The sequence below is a fragment of the Dermacentor variabilis genome, chromosome 1 (genome assembly GCF_050947875.1).
Source record: "Dermacentor variabilis isolate Ectoservices chromosome 1, ASM5094787v1, whole genome shotgun sequence".
NCBI lineage: Eukaryota > Metazoa > Arthropoda > Arachnida > Ixodida > Ixodidae > Dermacentor > Dermacentor variabilis.
Window position 1 is genome coordinate 183,893,442 of NC_134568.1, and position 16,748 is coordinate 183,910,189.

The 16,748-nt window shown below is 43.3% G+C and overlaps 1 protein-coding gene across 1 annotated transcript in view; it reads left to right on the forward strand.

Moving 5' to 3' along the window:
* Positions 1 to 16,748, forward strand: part of LOC142588712 (uncharacterized) — a 70,181-nt gene that overhangs the window by 9,761 nt on the left and 43,672 nt on the right. The window contains exons 5-8 of the mRNA XM_075700530.1: positions 158 to 283; positions 1,963 to 2,155; positions 3,974 to 4,128; positions 6,266 to 6,385. Coding sequence (XP_075556645.1) covers positions 158 to 283; positions 1,963 to 2,155; positions 3,974 to 4,128; positions 6,266 to 6,385 — 594 coding nt within the window. The remainder of the gene's footprint in view (positions 1 to 157; positions 284 to 1,962; positions 2,156 to 3,973; positions 4,129 to 6,265; positions 6,386 to 16,748) is intronic.

Genomic DNA, 16,748 nt, shown 5'->3' on the forward strand with positions numbered 1-16,748 from the left:
CTACTGATATCTGTGGACTACTCCTCTAGCTCTCAAAAGCAATTTAGCATTAAAGCTTACCAAACCCCTACTGCAATATGAGGAACTATTTTTGATGTCAATAGCAAGGAATCATGTATATATTATGTGTTTAAGAATAGCTTGTCCATATTTTCAGGTGGATACAAGCAGTCGTCATCATGTAGACCAGATGAATATCAGTGCCGGAATGGAATGTGCATCTTTCAGCATTGGGCTTGTAATGGTCGGGCTGAGTGTGAGGACAACTCGGATGAGCTGCAATGTGAGTCTACTGTTGTTCTTGACATTGGTTTTTGCCTGTTTATGACATTAAGGCAGAGTATAAGTGTAATGAGACTGGCTTTAATTGACTCCATGTCATGCTTACAGGACAGTTTCTGCATCTCATGAAAAGTAATTGCACTGCAAGATCTGCAGCAAAGTTCACTAGGTGTTCTCCACACACAAACCTGAAATGTGCTATTTTTATCAGCTGGGTGTCTGGGAAGAAAACAGTTGTGTTAACTGCATGCCTGCCGTAATGTCATACATTGTGGCACTATTCATTTGGTGAGGGAAGGCTGGAAGTAGCTAGGTGAAATCCTGACTTGTGTCTAGAAACACTCTGAAATAGCCCTTTTTATGCATGAGCCTGCCTACTGTCTCAGAAACAGTGTTCTAGAAAGAGCCATTGCACACTAATTTCAGTGTCGTGATGGTGGGGAGAGAGAGAGAGAGAGAAGAAAAACACCTAATTTGGCAAAATAACAAGAAACTGCATCAGGAGAAGGGCGTTTTTTATAGAATTGCTAATGTGCCCGAGATGCCTTAAGACCGACAGATGCACCGTATAGGTCAATCTTCGCTTTTATGGATGCATATAGCAATGCATTGTTGGAAGGTATTTGCCCTTCAAATGCACTGCTGTTGCAAGCTGCAACCCTACAGAAGCAGGTGAAGTAGTAATGCTGCTCTCTGGAAACAGAATAAAGTTGGAAATTTTCAGATTTTCTGTGCCATCCTTTCCTCACAACCTCCTTTCCATTCATGGGTAATTTCATGTTGCTCAAGGTGCTTGGAACCATGTTAATCAGAATCTTTGTTGCCTTTGCACATGGTGGGAGCAAACAAATGTTTGGCTAAACATTGTTATTTTGTGTTTAGTGCTCTTCAGCCTTCACAGCAGTCCTTCTCTTATTGCAGTAGCAATTTATACAGGTGCTGGAGGTGCCTCTTCGCCGCCGTCGCTGCCGTGCTGTCACGGTATCGACAACAAATGTTCGGCTTGCACATGGAAGGTCTGCAGAGGTGTGACTTACATGCAGTGCCTTTGGCTGTAAAAATGGCAAAGCAAAGTGGATGCCCTCTCACTTTCTGCTCAATTGGCTCAGCAGTGAAGTCAGAATAGTGTTTTGCCTTCTGCTGCTGACATGAGCGTCTGCATACAAACACGTCTCTTTCTCTCTCTTTTATCCTGTTGATGTTGAATTTTCAACTACTTAACGTAAGCAAAAGCATTCCTGCTGTGCACCTGTGTGCATACAGTGGTCTAAAAATGGAACAGACAGTAAAGTTCAAGCTACAAATGCCAATGGTTTTCCCTTCAGTCTCATCTCGTGTACCACTGATTTGCAAAGCCTGCAACGGCACTGGCAACACTCCTCGTCGTGCCAGTGTTGAGACACCTTGCAGCACCCAGGCCACTGTTTAGGCTGCGCAGCAGAAGTTTCCTCGTGTACTGTGTCACGCCAGCGTGTCGCTCCCACATCTTGTTAGAACACCGTTTGAGTAGGTTCAGCACAATGCTAAACCTTGCTATCACTTTGAATGCTTTGCCCTTTGTGCGAAACTGCCCCAGTTTTCCTGCGGCTTCTAAGCCTTGTAGATGCAGTTGTGAAGGCATTGCAAAAATGGCAACATTTCTTTAATACATTTTTTATTTATATTTATTTATTTTGGCAGGTCCTTGCCCAGGTGGAATGTTGCGTTGTGCGACAGGGAGTGGTTGCTACAATAGGGAGGCTCATTGCAATGGGCAGCCTGACTGCCCTGACATAAGTGACGAGCTGGACTGTGCTTTCTGTGGGCCAAACCGTACCTTGTGCAGTCCCACTTCTACAGCCTGCTATGACCCACTCAACGAGCGCTGTGACAGGTCTGATGAAAGGACTTGTTTTTGGCTTGATTGGCACTTACTGAAGGACATAATTGTTGCTGAAAAGAGACACAGAAACAAAGAGACAGAAAACATTTTTGACAACACTGGTAGTACTTCTCAGTGGTTGCATACCCATAAATGTATGCTTATGCAAATGTGCAGAAAACAACCTAACAACATAATCCACCTATCAAAAATTAGATTCTTCAACAGCTGTTTATCTCATTAGGGTAGCCCATGCTTACTACACATGTTCCTATATGTATGTATTCATGATTCTGTTTAAAAGTAATGCCAGGGTTGGCAGTCTTTTTCTGTGTTCTTGTTTTTTGTTTGCATCCTTTTAGTGGCAATTATGTACTTCAGGGTCGTGATAACTGAAAACTGTTCCACTCTGTTTTTATCCCAAATCTGCCATTAGCCCTCCGTGATTGATCAAAATTTTTTTTAGCATGGGCACTGCCAGAAACTTGGTGCATCATAGCTGGGACACTAATTTTCATCCCTATCACTAGCACTTTGATTGTGAGAAGTGTACTTTTAATACTGTTGTCATCAATATGTGGCAATTATTTGCGCATGTAGTGAAGCGACACAGATTGCTTGAGGGAATTCCATTGAGCAATGTCATAGCAAAATGTGTGCTGAGGTACTGTAAATTAAATACTTTTTTCTAATTCAGTATGCAGATTCATTTTCAGCTTGCAACATCTCCTGTACATGTTTTGGCACATGCCATGTATGTTCAACTTACTCAACTTATGTTCCATACACATTCGCTGGTATAAAACTGGAATGGTTTACCCGACACTATTAAATCTTCATCCTTTCATGCATTTAGTCATGCCCTTAAGCTCTTTCACATGTATAACTAAGTTTCCATCATTCGTTGCACTACATTCGTCATTTTTATGTATTGACAGTTTTTCTATGCTGTATTTTTTGCAGTTGTGTTTGTTTTTTTACTTAGCTTGCTCATCTTTCATACATCTCTCTGCTGTTATTATTAATCGAGGGTCCTGCTGCACTCTTCGACTTTGGGACCCTCGTCTGTATATTAGAGTTTTAGAATAGGGGCCCCAAACATTTTGGAGCCCCAAAGAAATAGCGTCGAAGCCACTGCGCATGCGCGAGACGCAAACTTCGTTTGAGTTTTGCATTGGGCTCGCTATTTCACTGATCTAGCGGGAGCCCCAAAAGATTTGGGTAAGCAAACATGGCTGCACCCATCGAAGCGACGGCTCTAACCTAGCACCAAAGTAGATTCGATTCGTCATAACGTGTGAAGTTCGCAAGCTAGGAGAAGTGACTGTGGTTATTGCTTTCTCTCAACTAGCATGTGTTATGAAGGTTGATTCATTAGACGCTGCTGATTCCGAATTCGATTGTGGATTTTATGGCTCGTAGGCCTAACACGGCTTAGCTTGGCTGATGAAGGCACGTAAAGTTGGTTACTCAAAACTGAGTGGAACTAATTGTTTGCTGCTTTCAGAATAATCTTTAAACAGTAATTAAATGCTAATACACGAAAGGTAAAATTACTATTCTTATCATAAAATGGTACATTTTATTTATTTCTAATAGCTTTTCTTTAAACGCCGTAGTGGCGCTGTCAGCACAAGATGCTATCCGCAAACGCAAAGCCCTATTCTAAAACTCTTCACTCCTGCGAGCCCCAAAGCTAACACCCGCAAAGCTCTTTGGTGCCCCAAACTATTGGGGCCCCTATTCTAAAACTCTCTATTGTCTCTTACCCATTCATTGTATTTAAAGAATAATAAACTGAAACTGAACTCGCACCTTTTCTTTTTTCAGCATATTTCACTGTGAAAATGGGGAAGATGAACAGGGTTGTATATCTGGCTGTGAGCAGAAGATAATGTGTGCCTCTGGAGTAGGCTGCTATCGTCCCCAGGACCGTTGTGATGGTGTACCTCATTGTGCTGATCGCTCAGATGAGACTGGTTGTGGTAAGTTATGTTACTACTTCATTACATAAAGGCGGCGTATTTTGGAAATGCATTTATCATTCATACGAAGTTCTGGTGTTTCACGCTAGAGCATTATCTCTCAAGTTCTTCCTGAAGTGATATTGGGGATATCTAAGCAGTTGACAGTGTACTTGATACTGTGAACTTCAGATGACCATGGACAGTAATTTGTTACTCTGAAACATCTTTGTAGTGTATGTCCAAAAATGAGTCATAATTGTTACATTCAACAAAATAAATGTCCTACGTTCACCATTTCATTTTACCCGCAGTTCTTACTCTTGTGCACCGATAACAACACAAACTGGAGAACGCCTGCAGAAACTTACCCCTGGCTGACTGCCGAGATGGCACATGTGAAAACAAAACCACACCGATATACTTAAAGGGACACTAAAGGCAAATATTAAGTCAATGTGGAGTGTTAAAATACCTTTCTATAAACCTAGCAGCGCTTGTTTCGTGCCAAGAAAAAATTTAGTTAAAGAGAAAATTGTCTGAAGAGTCTGCATACCTTTAGCGCAATTCAAATCACTCGCCACTGAGCGGGGGAGTATATAATATAATTATGGGGTTTTACGTGCCAAAACCACTTCCTGATTATGAGGCACGCCATAGTGGAGGACCCCGGAAATTTTGACCACCTGGGGTTCTTTAACGTGGACCTAAATCTAAGTACGAGGGTGTTTTCGCATTTCACCCCCATCGAAATGCAACCGCCGTGGCCGGGACTTGATCCCGCGACCTCGTGCTCAAGCGGGGGAGTGGTGACGTTGCACACGCCATCACTGCCCTTTACTGCCGTCTATGAGTAAAATGGCGCCCAACAGACAGGCGGCGTTTTTTTGTGTGGAACAATAAGGCACAGCCATGGGGGAAACCGAGCCAAGACAGAGTGTCGAATTCGCTGCTGCAACTGCTTTCGGTCAAGTGGCATGGACCATTCGGGTGTAGATCGGGCATCCTGCAACATCACATGGAGGTGCAATTCTCCGCTGCCTGCAGTTTGTGTGAGTTTTGTGAGCCAGCAACACTAGTGCAGCACTATGAAACAACGAAACTATTAAGAGAAAGCGCTGGCTCCGCAGAGTCAAGCGAAAACGAAACTTTATGATCGCCCGCATCGTTGTTAAAGGTAGCGTTGAGGAATTCTATTTCTAAACATGGAGTAGAACTGAGCAAGTAGCATTTTCTTCCGTGTCATATTACAATGCGATGATCTTTTTATTAGGAGATGTTTGTATTAGTGACAGAATTATAATGAGAAGTGCTTACGTCATCGGGCTAGTACTTTAATGTCCTGGGTGAGTTGCAAATCATGTCCTGCATTTACCTCAATTTCCTTATTTACTAAAACTTTCTTCACGATATGACCAACGCCTTAGACATTCTCGAGCATCAATCTATAAATTTAGCTAGGCTTGACGTTTGCCTTTATTGCCCTTTAATTTCATACCCATCAGTGTTGGCAGACAGCTGTACAGTTCAACTGTGATTTTAAAAAAAATTTCTAATGCAGTGAAACCTCGTTAAACCGTAGTTGGCCGGAGCTCGGAAAAAGTACGTACTAAACGGTTGTACTGTTTAACCGAACTAGCATGAGATCGCCCACTTACCTGTTAAAAACGGAACTCACAGAGAGTGCGATGAAAGGGGAAAAAAAACATGCAGTATTTATACACTTCGCGCGACAAAAGTGTTATTTTCGTTTGATGCCGCGGCGGCCTAGCACGACGACAGCGGCCTCAAACTTACTGAAGCTGCGTGCCGGCTTTTCAGCGAGCCGTTTTAACCGATGCGTACGCAATAAGCTGGTGTGGTTTATGCGGATAGAAAACACATTATGTTCAATGGCCGCTGAGTCGGGGATTTGAATTTACTACTTTTAAAATGAAACTACTGTTTAAGTGGGTACGGTTTAACGAGGTTTTATTGTATTTAGACCTCGTTTTTTTCTCCTGCTGACATTGTTGCTGCCCTTCTGAACAAGAATCCAATGCTATTAGTGCAGAACACCTAAGGGTTTTCATAGTGTTTCATTAAGGTCTTTCGAATTCGTACATATTGATAGATGTTTCAGGACCAGAAAAATAATTTGTGCGCATTGATGTTTCAGGACCAGAAAAGTGTCGCTCTGAAAGAGGTGCTTATCTTTGTGGTGATGGAAGGTGTGTTACTGAAGATTCTGTTTGTGACCGGGTGACGGATTGTCCAGATGGCAGTGACGAGTATGGATGTAAGCATATTTGGAGGCTTTTTCATTCGTAGCCCTGTTCGTATCTGCTAACTTGTCTTAGTAGCAGAAGATTTTTAAAAAAGCTTGCTTACACAATGGAACGTTGTTAGAGAGTTTCGGCACCAAACGTTGGGGTCTAAGGTTATCTTTATGCATTGCATAATGGGGATATACAGGAGCAATGAGCATAGCATTTTGTGGTCGCACTTTGTGTATCCTGCTATAAAGTCCTACTAAAAGGCAAACCTAGGACAAAATGTAAAATGAAAACAATAGAATGCTGTGCCTATAGGCATTTAATTCTTAGTATTGATTCTTAGTAAATTGTATAAGTTTTCTGCAATATCTGCCATCTTGTAATGTTTGGCAACTTATGCAGATTATATCAATGAAACCTTCTTGTATGAGGCCAATGAGGTTTCAGGATAGACTGCTGACTTTAAAAACATCAGTAATAATCGGGGATTTATTGTTTAACTTGTAAATTATGCGAGATTGGAGAGTAGATGTAGGTTACCCTGCAATTTGCTAAAATTTCTGGTCAGATGTGGAAGAGGCAGGAGCTGTCACCTTGATCTGCACCGCCTTGTTTGTTGACACAAAGCTTCTGGAGAAAGCTTGGGGCAGCCTGCTATACAGCATGTCCCATGTAACTTGTGCCAAAATTTGAAAATATGGGAGTGCCTCGTAGCTGGATAGAACCAAGGTAATATTGTTTGCCATTGCTTGGAGCAAATCAAAGTAATATTTTTATTTCACTTAATTACATAATTATTTTTAATAGTTAATCAACCTTTCAAATATTATAATTGGAGCAAAATTGTCAATGAGAAAATTGGTGGCCATCATGAAAAATTTCCAATCCATCTTTCTGTTGCTCTATATGTGCTACATAAAACTTTTTTCCAAGCCTGAAAGAAGCCTGCAAAAGCACGAAAAAAGCAACGCTGCTTGTCGTGTGGAACTTTTTCGGGTTTTGGAGGCTTTCTTTAATGCTTGGAAAAACTTATGTAGCGCGTATTGAGCGATAGAAAAATGGATCTGAAATTTTGCAGGATGGTCTACAATTTTCTCATTGACAATTTTGCTCTGAATATCATATTTGAGAAGTCAATTATGTAATTAGGGGAAGTAAAAATAAATCTTGGTCCAATCAATGGCAAACAACATTACCTTGGTTCTATCCAGCTACATGAGACATCTTGTATAGTTTCATTCCTACATTATGCTGCATGGCAACCCAGGCAAATTAAAAAAGAAGACAGTAGAGGGAGCGCCAGACCAGATCTATGCATATAAAGGTGCAGTGATGGGACACAGTCTAGTGAGTGTCACCTCTATCTGTTTAGTGTTGCAAAATTTTCTATCCAAGGGAAGTGTTTATATTAAGGTGGGTGCCTGTCTAGATTCAGTTACCCAGGCGAAGGTCGTCCTCCTGCCTACCATATTCGCTGTCCTATTTCTTGCTGGAGCATTAACACAAAAGACACATAGGGCTGTCACATTTCTCTCTGCAGAAGCGAAGCCAGCTGGCCAAGTCAAGTAGTCTCTTAAAAGCGAAAGGGCTTTTTTTTGTAAACATGGCGCTTTGTGTCCCTAAACTTCAGGTGTGCAAAATCTAGAACTCCCTACTATTTCTTAGGGGCTCAAGAATGTTTGAGGCCTCTATTCTAAAATTGTCTATGATCATTGTCATCCAGCTGAAGATCCAGTCATTTTATAATTGCTAGAAGTTTTAAAACTACTGCACTGGGGTAAATCTCTGTCTAGCAGATCGATTTCTTGTGGCACTTCTTAATGTGATTTATTCTTTTAAATAAAACCCCAGTTTGAGGGGTGATAAAATGCATGGAAAGGTGTATTTACTAGTAAAGATCCAACTCTCTGCTCCAAGGGGTGTGCACCCACATGAAGACATCATGCTTTCATCAGCTGGCCAGCATGGCCTGCTGTTGAAAGCATTGGAGGATGGCAGTGTTCACTCCAGCCAAAGGAAGTAGCCCTCCTGTGAGGAATGAATCAAAATTGATTGAGACTGCACTTTGCGTGTATATTTTAGGTAAATTAAATGCTTCAGTGATTAGTGTTGCTTGAAAATGTACATAGAGATTAATACTACACCTGACGACAACTTTCTGTGGCAGCATAACCAAAGCTGCGCTTGCACGTCCGGAGCTTCTGCCCTTGTTTTACTACAACACATAGTGTCAAGGTTTTGCTGGTGGTTTACCGGATCCGGAAAATCAGACATAAACACAAGAAATCCAAAACAAAGAACAGCAAGTAAAGGCCGATTTACGCTCGAGCCGCCCATCGCCGCAAGCCGCACCGCACGCTTGTGGTCGCGCGAAAAAATACCACGTATCCAGCACTTGTGCACAAATTAGCATTTACACTGTGTGCACAGTGTATACCTTACACATTGTAAACCGAAATTTGTGCACAAGTGTTTGATACGTGCAATCTTTCGCGCGACCGCATGCGTGCGGTGCGGCTTGCGGCGATGGGCGGCTCGAGCGTAAATCGGCCCTTATAGATATCGTTTTCCTCAGCAAGCTTTTTATTTGTTATGAAATAAATCTTGAACACACAAATTAAAATAATAATTGCTACGATTTCTTTTACACTACGTAGCTTCCAGTTGTACATTCCTAAACTACATGCAGAAGCACAGTAAAAAACAATGCGTGCTTTGGATCTGTAGCTTTCGCTGCACTGCCACAGAAAGTTGTTGCCAGTAGTACAGTCAACTTCCATTAATTCGAGCTTGGCAGGCTTGATGAAATTGGTCGAATGATCTAATGGGTCAAAATTAAACAATATGTAAAAAAAAAAAAGTCTGAACACCGCTGATTTATTTGGCAGTATTTGCCTTATTCTAACATGCCCCCGAACTAAAATCACACCCGTCTTTTTTTTTGTGTGTCCAAAGCAGAAAACTAACATAGAGATAAGATCAAAGCTCCTAAACAAAGTAGAAATTGAACACATGCCCGCTTTCTTAGCAAGAAAAATGGACAAGTGTCTAACATTTATTTCCCAGTGGTGGCCGGTTTCCTAAAGTCAGCTTGGCCACAGTATGGCCGTGTTATGCTGCGAAGCAAACTGACTGCCCAATTTCCATGGGGGAAAAAAAGCACACCTTAGAATTGAGTAAATATCGTAATCGGACATTCTGAGCTACCGGTATTGCTTGAACAGCTTTCTAAGGTAGACCAAAAAGTAGGTATTTTCGATGGGAGATATCTTTTTGCATGCGTTCAATGCATTCACTGTCCCCTAAGCTCTATGGGAACAGACACTGCCAGTAAAGGGGTCGTCATTGTGGTCACCATAGGGGTCAGGAGTATGCATGCCTACTAGTCAAGTTCAAATGATCTGGCAAAAGCCAATTTTAGGATTGAAATACCCAAAGTTTGGGACCATAGAAGTGAATGGACACCAACCAGGACCTTCGGTCGGGATCAAATTAACTGTAAAATTGAATTATCTAGGTTGAAGTCTAGTGTATAAAAATAGCACATCAGTGACCCTGCTGCATGAGTTGAGCATGGGTTTCACTGCATCATAAGTCAAATTATTAATTTTGATTTCCTGTCATCTAGCGTTAATCTCCACAAGTAATAATAACCATTTGTTCTCGTAACTGGCTTCTTTTCTGCAGCATGATGCGTAAGTCGACACGTAAGTTTTTATTCGAGCCAGTGTTGCTCTGTTAGAGTAGTGTAGTTTTATCATTGTAATCGAGGGTCACTGAATATTACTCCTAATAACCTAGTGGTAAATGGCAAAAGGGAATTGGGGCAGAAGCTTGTGCGAGTTGGTCGTGGTTCATAACGGCGGTGTTTGTGTAGCGCGCGAAAGTAGGAGAGGAAGGACAGAGACGAGTAAAAAGTGCTCGTCTCGTCTCTGTCCCTCCTTTCCTACTTTCGTGCTCTATGCAAACACCGCCGTTATGAAGGCAAAAGGGAGTAACAACTCACTGAACAGTGAAACAGCACGAAGCATTGCATATTATACGGTTATCATAAATAAAAAATGAATTTATGTTCACACATCAGTACATATGGAACAGTTCCAAGGTTTCCGAAGCATTGCTATATCCATGCTCTGCCAGTGCTAAAGATTTACAAGTGATAATGACCACTGGAAAGCACACTCCTGCGTATGGCAGTGGTTTTATGGCTCATACAATAAAACCACTGCCAGACATGTGCACCTGGCCCACTGAAGAGTCATGTACCTGGCTCACTGAAAGCCTCATTCATGTGTCCAGCATTTGACTCAAGCCAAGGGCACTCTTCTCACTTAAAAATTTGATCTAATCTGATGTGTTGCTATGCCAAAAACTCCAGCGTGGCATAACAGCTTCACCCATACATTTTGCACCTTGTGGCACAGTTAATATTGGCATGTGGACTTGTTTATCATTTACAGGGGAGCGCTTTTCACAGTCTAACAAATGTTATCGCTCAGCACAGGACGAGCCTGCATGTATCCGAAGTTTCTCTAATGTTATCGATGGTTCTGTTGTCACCGAAGCTTGTGTAATCTGATTGAATGTGTGCATGACACAAATGGTGTAGAACTTTCTGGAAGACACGCGGGTACTAGCGGTTACTCTGGAACATTCGATGGCTCATACATAAAAGCCGACGCGCTTGACCCGCCGAACAGATTTTCGTCGATCGCCGACAGTGTTTACCGCTATCGTTGTGCTTATTTGAGTGTAGCCTGTTTTTGAGGGCAGAGGTTCGCCCAATAAAACACTAGTTTTGCCATTCTCAGTTTTGCTGCTTTCTTCACCGTCAATACCACGTAACAATATTTTCATTTTGACTTATGCTACTTATTGAGGATTGATTTAAGAATTGTCTGTTTGGTTTCAAAAGGCAGCAAGAAATATTGTATTAAAACCATGGAACCTTTAATTTTTTCTTTCTTCGAAAAATTCTGGCAACCCGCCGTGGTTGCTCAGTGGCTATGGTGTTGGGCTGCTGAGCACGAGGTCGCGGGATCGAATCCCGGCCACGGCGGCCGCATTTCGATGGGGGCGAAATGCGAAAACACCCGTGTGCTTAGATTTAGGTGCACGTTAAAGAACCCCAGGTGGTCAAAATTTCCGGAGTCCCCCACTACGGCGTGCCTCATAATCAGAAAGTGGTTTTGGCACGTAAAACCCCAAATATTATTATTAAAAATTCTGGCATGTGGGTGCAGCTGTTTCTAAACTTTTTCTGGGTTGTACTGTATGTGCTCCATGGTTGCCAAATTTGTTGCACTTTCACCTGTTTCACATGTTTGTATGGACTATAGTGGACCCCTCTTCTTTTTTGTTCTTTTGTGGGTGGGCTGTCTTGTCAAACTCCTTCGGCTTTCTTGCGAGCAAAATTTCAAAACTTTTAAAAATGATTCTTAAGATCCAAAGTGAGCCACAGTTCAACTGAGTCTAGTTAATTAGTTAGCTAGCTGAAGGCTTTAGCTTAAGCGTAATGGCCATCTCTCCAAAATTTTCCACAGTGTCTATGAATTTGGAATCATTCTGCAATTTTACAAACATTGCATCAAGTTTAACGAAAAATAAATTCTGGCCATGGAAAAATTTCGTGTCGGTCTCCAATCCTACCGTTCGAAGTTTTCTGATGATGAAAAGTTGCTAAAGGAGTACTTGTGTCCAAGCAAGCTTGTTCACTCAAGTTCCTGAAGTAGGCAAAATAGGCAACAGCAAAGTCACAAGGCAGTCTCTGCTGTCCAAATTTGCTGCTACTTGTGGGCTGCATCTAAAGGCAAAGCATCGTTAATAAAATGCATATCTATTCCACAGAAGGCAAGCTTTAAAGGGCCCCTCACCAGGTATCACCATTTTGAGTTGACAAATGCAGTGCATACAATTTGTGCTAATGATCGTGTTTGCTAAGTATTGCATCCCTACGCACTGCGGAAAGAGCTTAAATTTCAAACCAAACTCCATTTGCCCTTCTCCTCATGGGCGTCGCGGTCCCTGCCGGAGAGTCTATGTCAATCGTACAAGTGCACCTATGTACATGGCAGTGTCGTGATGTCACTCACAGTGACACGCGACTTCGAAACATTCGAAACTGAATGTCGGCATGTTATTGTTTTACTTCGTACCATAGCAAGAAAGATATACTTCCGCTTGGTCTGCTTGTTCCCATGCTTGCGCGTAGAGAACGAAACTTGTGTCATTTTCTATCATGTTCCAGCGCTGCGATCTTGCTTGTTCATCCTCTCACGTCTGCTTCAGTGCTCTTGACTGTGACACTGACTTATACCGCTAATCAGGTATTTTCGTGCTGGACGCACAATATTGTTTGCTGCGCTAAACGAAACAAACCTAACAGCTCGTGTGAGACCGTCACTGGAAGTGCACTGCTCGGCAAAAACGTGAGTGTGAGAGAGAGAGAGAGAGAGAGAGAGAAGGCGGGGCCCGTGACATGCCCATCACGCAATCCTTCGGCTCCAGTATGGGAAAATGCAGGGAAGCAATTTTGCTTGCAGAAGCTAGATGAGAGGAAAGTGGTGAGAGTGTCTATGGTGGTAATGCTCACCTCCTGAAATTGTGGGTTCTTGGCACTTCAATTTATTTCTATCTCTGCTATTAATGAACGGTTTGAAAAATTCTTGCGGTGAAACACTCTGCTTAGAGGGAATGTAGCAACTTCCAGCATATAACCAAAATTTGCTTTGTGGCCTGGAGAGGGGACCTTTAAAAAGAAATGCATGCTGTTACCCTCTTTTCCCCTCAGTATTGTGTCCCAGGATTCCTACTGATTTTAATTTTTGCAGGTTGTCAGGTATTGTTCCCAGGTTGCGAGGTATTGAACAGCACATAAAATTATTCACACCGTTGATGGCTGTTAAAGGAAGCCTGCAACACTCTTTATTTTACGTGGGTGGGCACAATATTAGAAATATTTGGCGTATAAAAGTAATTCAATCCATTCAGTAGAAGCAGAGTTAGTGGCATTCAAAAAGCGCTTTTCACTGCCTGCACAGCGCTCCAGCTCAGTCTTCAATGGCTTGCACTGCGGAGGCTACATCGGCAGCAACGTTCCACCCACCGAAAGGGTGCACAGTTTAAATTTTCTTTGAGATGTTCATGTAGATGCCACTGCTTCCGGTTTTGGCGCCTATGACATGCTAAACTAAACTTGGAGGATGCCACTTAACAAGACTTGCGGAAACCGGTGCAGTTAATTTTTACCACTCTTGCCGCCTTTGTAGCCAACAGCTGCACACCGTTGTCGCTGTTTCATGTTCATTTTCAGCAAAAGGTTAGCAGAGCACATCTCCCAAAATTTCCACAGCTGTGAAAACAACAAATGCCTAGTTCGTGATGTGCATCTACTTGCGTTCAAGTGAGTCTGTGTGCACACATATTTTACACACAAAGCAATAGATGTACGCAAACACACAGACATACACTGTGATAGTGGTCGGTGAAACTTCAGCGACGCCACAATCTTGCGGTGCAGAGGAAGTGGCACAACTCGAGCAGATGACAGCTGCCGAATACCAGAAGTACAAAACTGAATTTTTGTCTCGACAATGAACACACTGGTATTATGTTACTTTTATTAAAGGGACACTAAAGTTTAATATCAAGTCAACGTGGACTGTTGAAATACCATCCCAGAAACCTCGAAATGCTTGTTTCATGCGAAGAAGAGACTTAATTTAAGAGAAAATGCGTTCTGAAGCGTCCGCGTACCTCTAGCGCAGTTCAAATTGCCCGCCCTCCGATCGAGGAGTGGCGACGTCATGGTCTCATAGTGATGTTGCGCCGTCAGTGAGTAAAACGGCGTCTGCAGATGGTGCTATGGCTTTTCTGCGCAAAACGCAAATGCGCGGCCAGAAACAGAGCCAAGACAGAGCTGACATGGATGTGGCATTCTCGCTGCTTGTTCCAAATGCGAGTTTCACGAGCCAGCAGAACCAGCGCAGCACGACGCGATAACGAAACAACTGAAACTCCAGAGCGCGCGCGGCGCAGAGTCGAGCGCGCAAAGTCGAGCGAAAACGAAACCTTTCGACCACCCATACTACTCAAGGGTAATGTCAAAATGTTATTTTTTCTTAGAATCAAACTAGACAAGTAGCATTTTCTTCCGTCTTATAACCTAATGAAATTATCTTAATACGAGTAGTTGAGTACTAGTGACAATTTATGATGAGTGCCTTCGTCATCGAGCTAGTACAGGTATTTCGCTGGGGTGTCTCAAATCGTGTCGTGCATTTACCTCAATTTCTCAGTTACTAAAGCTCTGTTCGCGATTATATTGATGCCTTAGACGTTCTAGAGCATTGCTTTATCACTTTAACTTGACTTCATAGTAACCTTTAGTGTCCCTTTAAATCATTTACCATAAACATTGTTACAGTTGCACCCCGCAGGGGCATCTGCATCAGCAGGCGTTTGGTGTGTTGCGACACCACGTACCCGAGCACACGAGGGTTGGACCTTCCCGCGTGTAGCTGTGCACGGCTTAGCCGTGTCTGGGGAAAGGGGGATCCCGGAGGTTGAGCCGATGCTGGGTGTTTGGACCTTTAAGCCCGCCGGAGGCAACACACCTCTTCGGCCTCGGCTTCACATAGACGGCACCTCCAGACTGACCCACCTGGAGGAAATCGGCAGTCGCCTTTTCGTGTCTCTCTCTTCGCACACCTTCGTCTTTCCCTCGCACTTTTAGTCTTTCCTGTCTTCTTTTTTCTTCTGATAACTTCCAACATTCCTGGCGGTGAGGGTTAACCTGGTGTGCTATGACCTACCTTGGTTATAACATATGTGGTTATAGCGACGACGTACAGTTGGCATGGTAGGGCTTGTTTCACCACATACCCTGCCTTGTCCCCTTGTTGGGCTCGGTGGTGGGTGACTGGCATCGTCGCTGAATACTCAACATATTTCATGGGAACTTCCAACGCTTTCTCAACCGGTTGTCCCTCTAAAAAGGGGCGCACCGATGCTACATTTCAGTTTTTTCTAAAAGGCACTCAGACTTTCACGAAATTTCACGTTGTCCACAGTGGTAAACCTGACAAGAAAGCAAGAACGATTTCACCATTTGTCGTGGCAAAGTATCTCACAGAGACCATTGGAGGCGGCAATAAAATCACCAAGCTGGCCAGTGGGGACCTATTACTCGAACTGAAAGACAAAGCACAACATGACAAGCTAACGAACCTTGTACAACTTGGAGACATCCCTGTCTGTGTAGCAGCACACCGAACCATGAATACAGCCAAACGCGTAATCTCTGACATTGACTTGATGGACTTGACTGAAGAAGAACTCCTGGAAGGATGGAAGAATGAAAACTTAATAAGTGTACAAAGAATAAAGATCCGACGTGACAACAAGGAACTGCCAACTAAGCACCTGACAGTTACCTTTGGCTCTAGCACGTTACCAGAGACATTAGAAACTGGATATACCAAAATCAGAGTATGACCGTACATCCCAAACCCGCGATGTTGCTTTAAATGTCGGAGGTTTGGTCACGCTTCCCAGAGCTGCCGAGGGCGGCTAACCTGTGCGAAATGCGGCATCAGTGATCACTCTGCAGATGACTGTAAGGCTGAGCCCCGTTGTAGCAATTGTAATGGTGGCCACCCTGCCTATTCTCGATCATGCACACTCTGGAAAAAAGAAAAAGAAATAATTGCGATAAAGGTCAAAGAAAACATAACTTTCAGAGAAGCAAGGCAACGCATCTCAGCAACATTTGCACAGACCGCATCTTTTGTTGCTGAAGTGGTACGTCGGGGGGCAGTACCACAATGGCACTTGGCGGACGCTAGTGCCACGCGTAGCGAGCGCGCGGCAATGCCACCCATATCATGGTGGGAGCAGCGAAGGCTGCCCTACCTCTCCCGAATTTGTCCACAGTGGAGGCCTCTGCTAGTGCTGGCACCAGTCAGCCCAGCTCAGAGGTCAAGACAAGCCCACCAACCACCAGGATGGTGGGCTCCAAGGCCTTGTCTTCCGAGACAAGGCCTTCGCGGAAAACACACCGCTCGCAAGAGCGCGTGTCCAGTGCCTCTCAAGAGGCCATGGACACAACACCCAGTCAGAAGGTGCAGTTGACGCCTAAGGAGCGGCGCGATTTTGTCGACCACTCCAGAAAAGACAAAACTCCAATTACAGGGCCCTGAAAGGGCACTGTAAGCTAAACCAAGTTCATTTTCTTTGACACATAGCACAACATTTATTTTATTATGGATACACTGATTATTCAGTGGAATATCAGAGGCCTGCTTTGCAACCTCGGTGATGTCCAAGAAATCCTTAATGAACTAACTCCAAAAGTGCTGTGTGTCGAAGAGACTCATTTGAAATCTA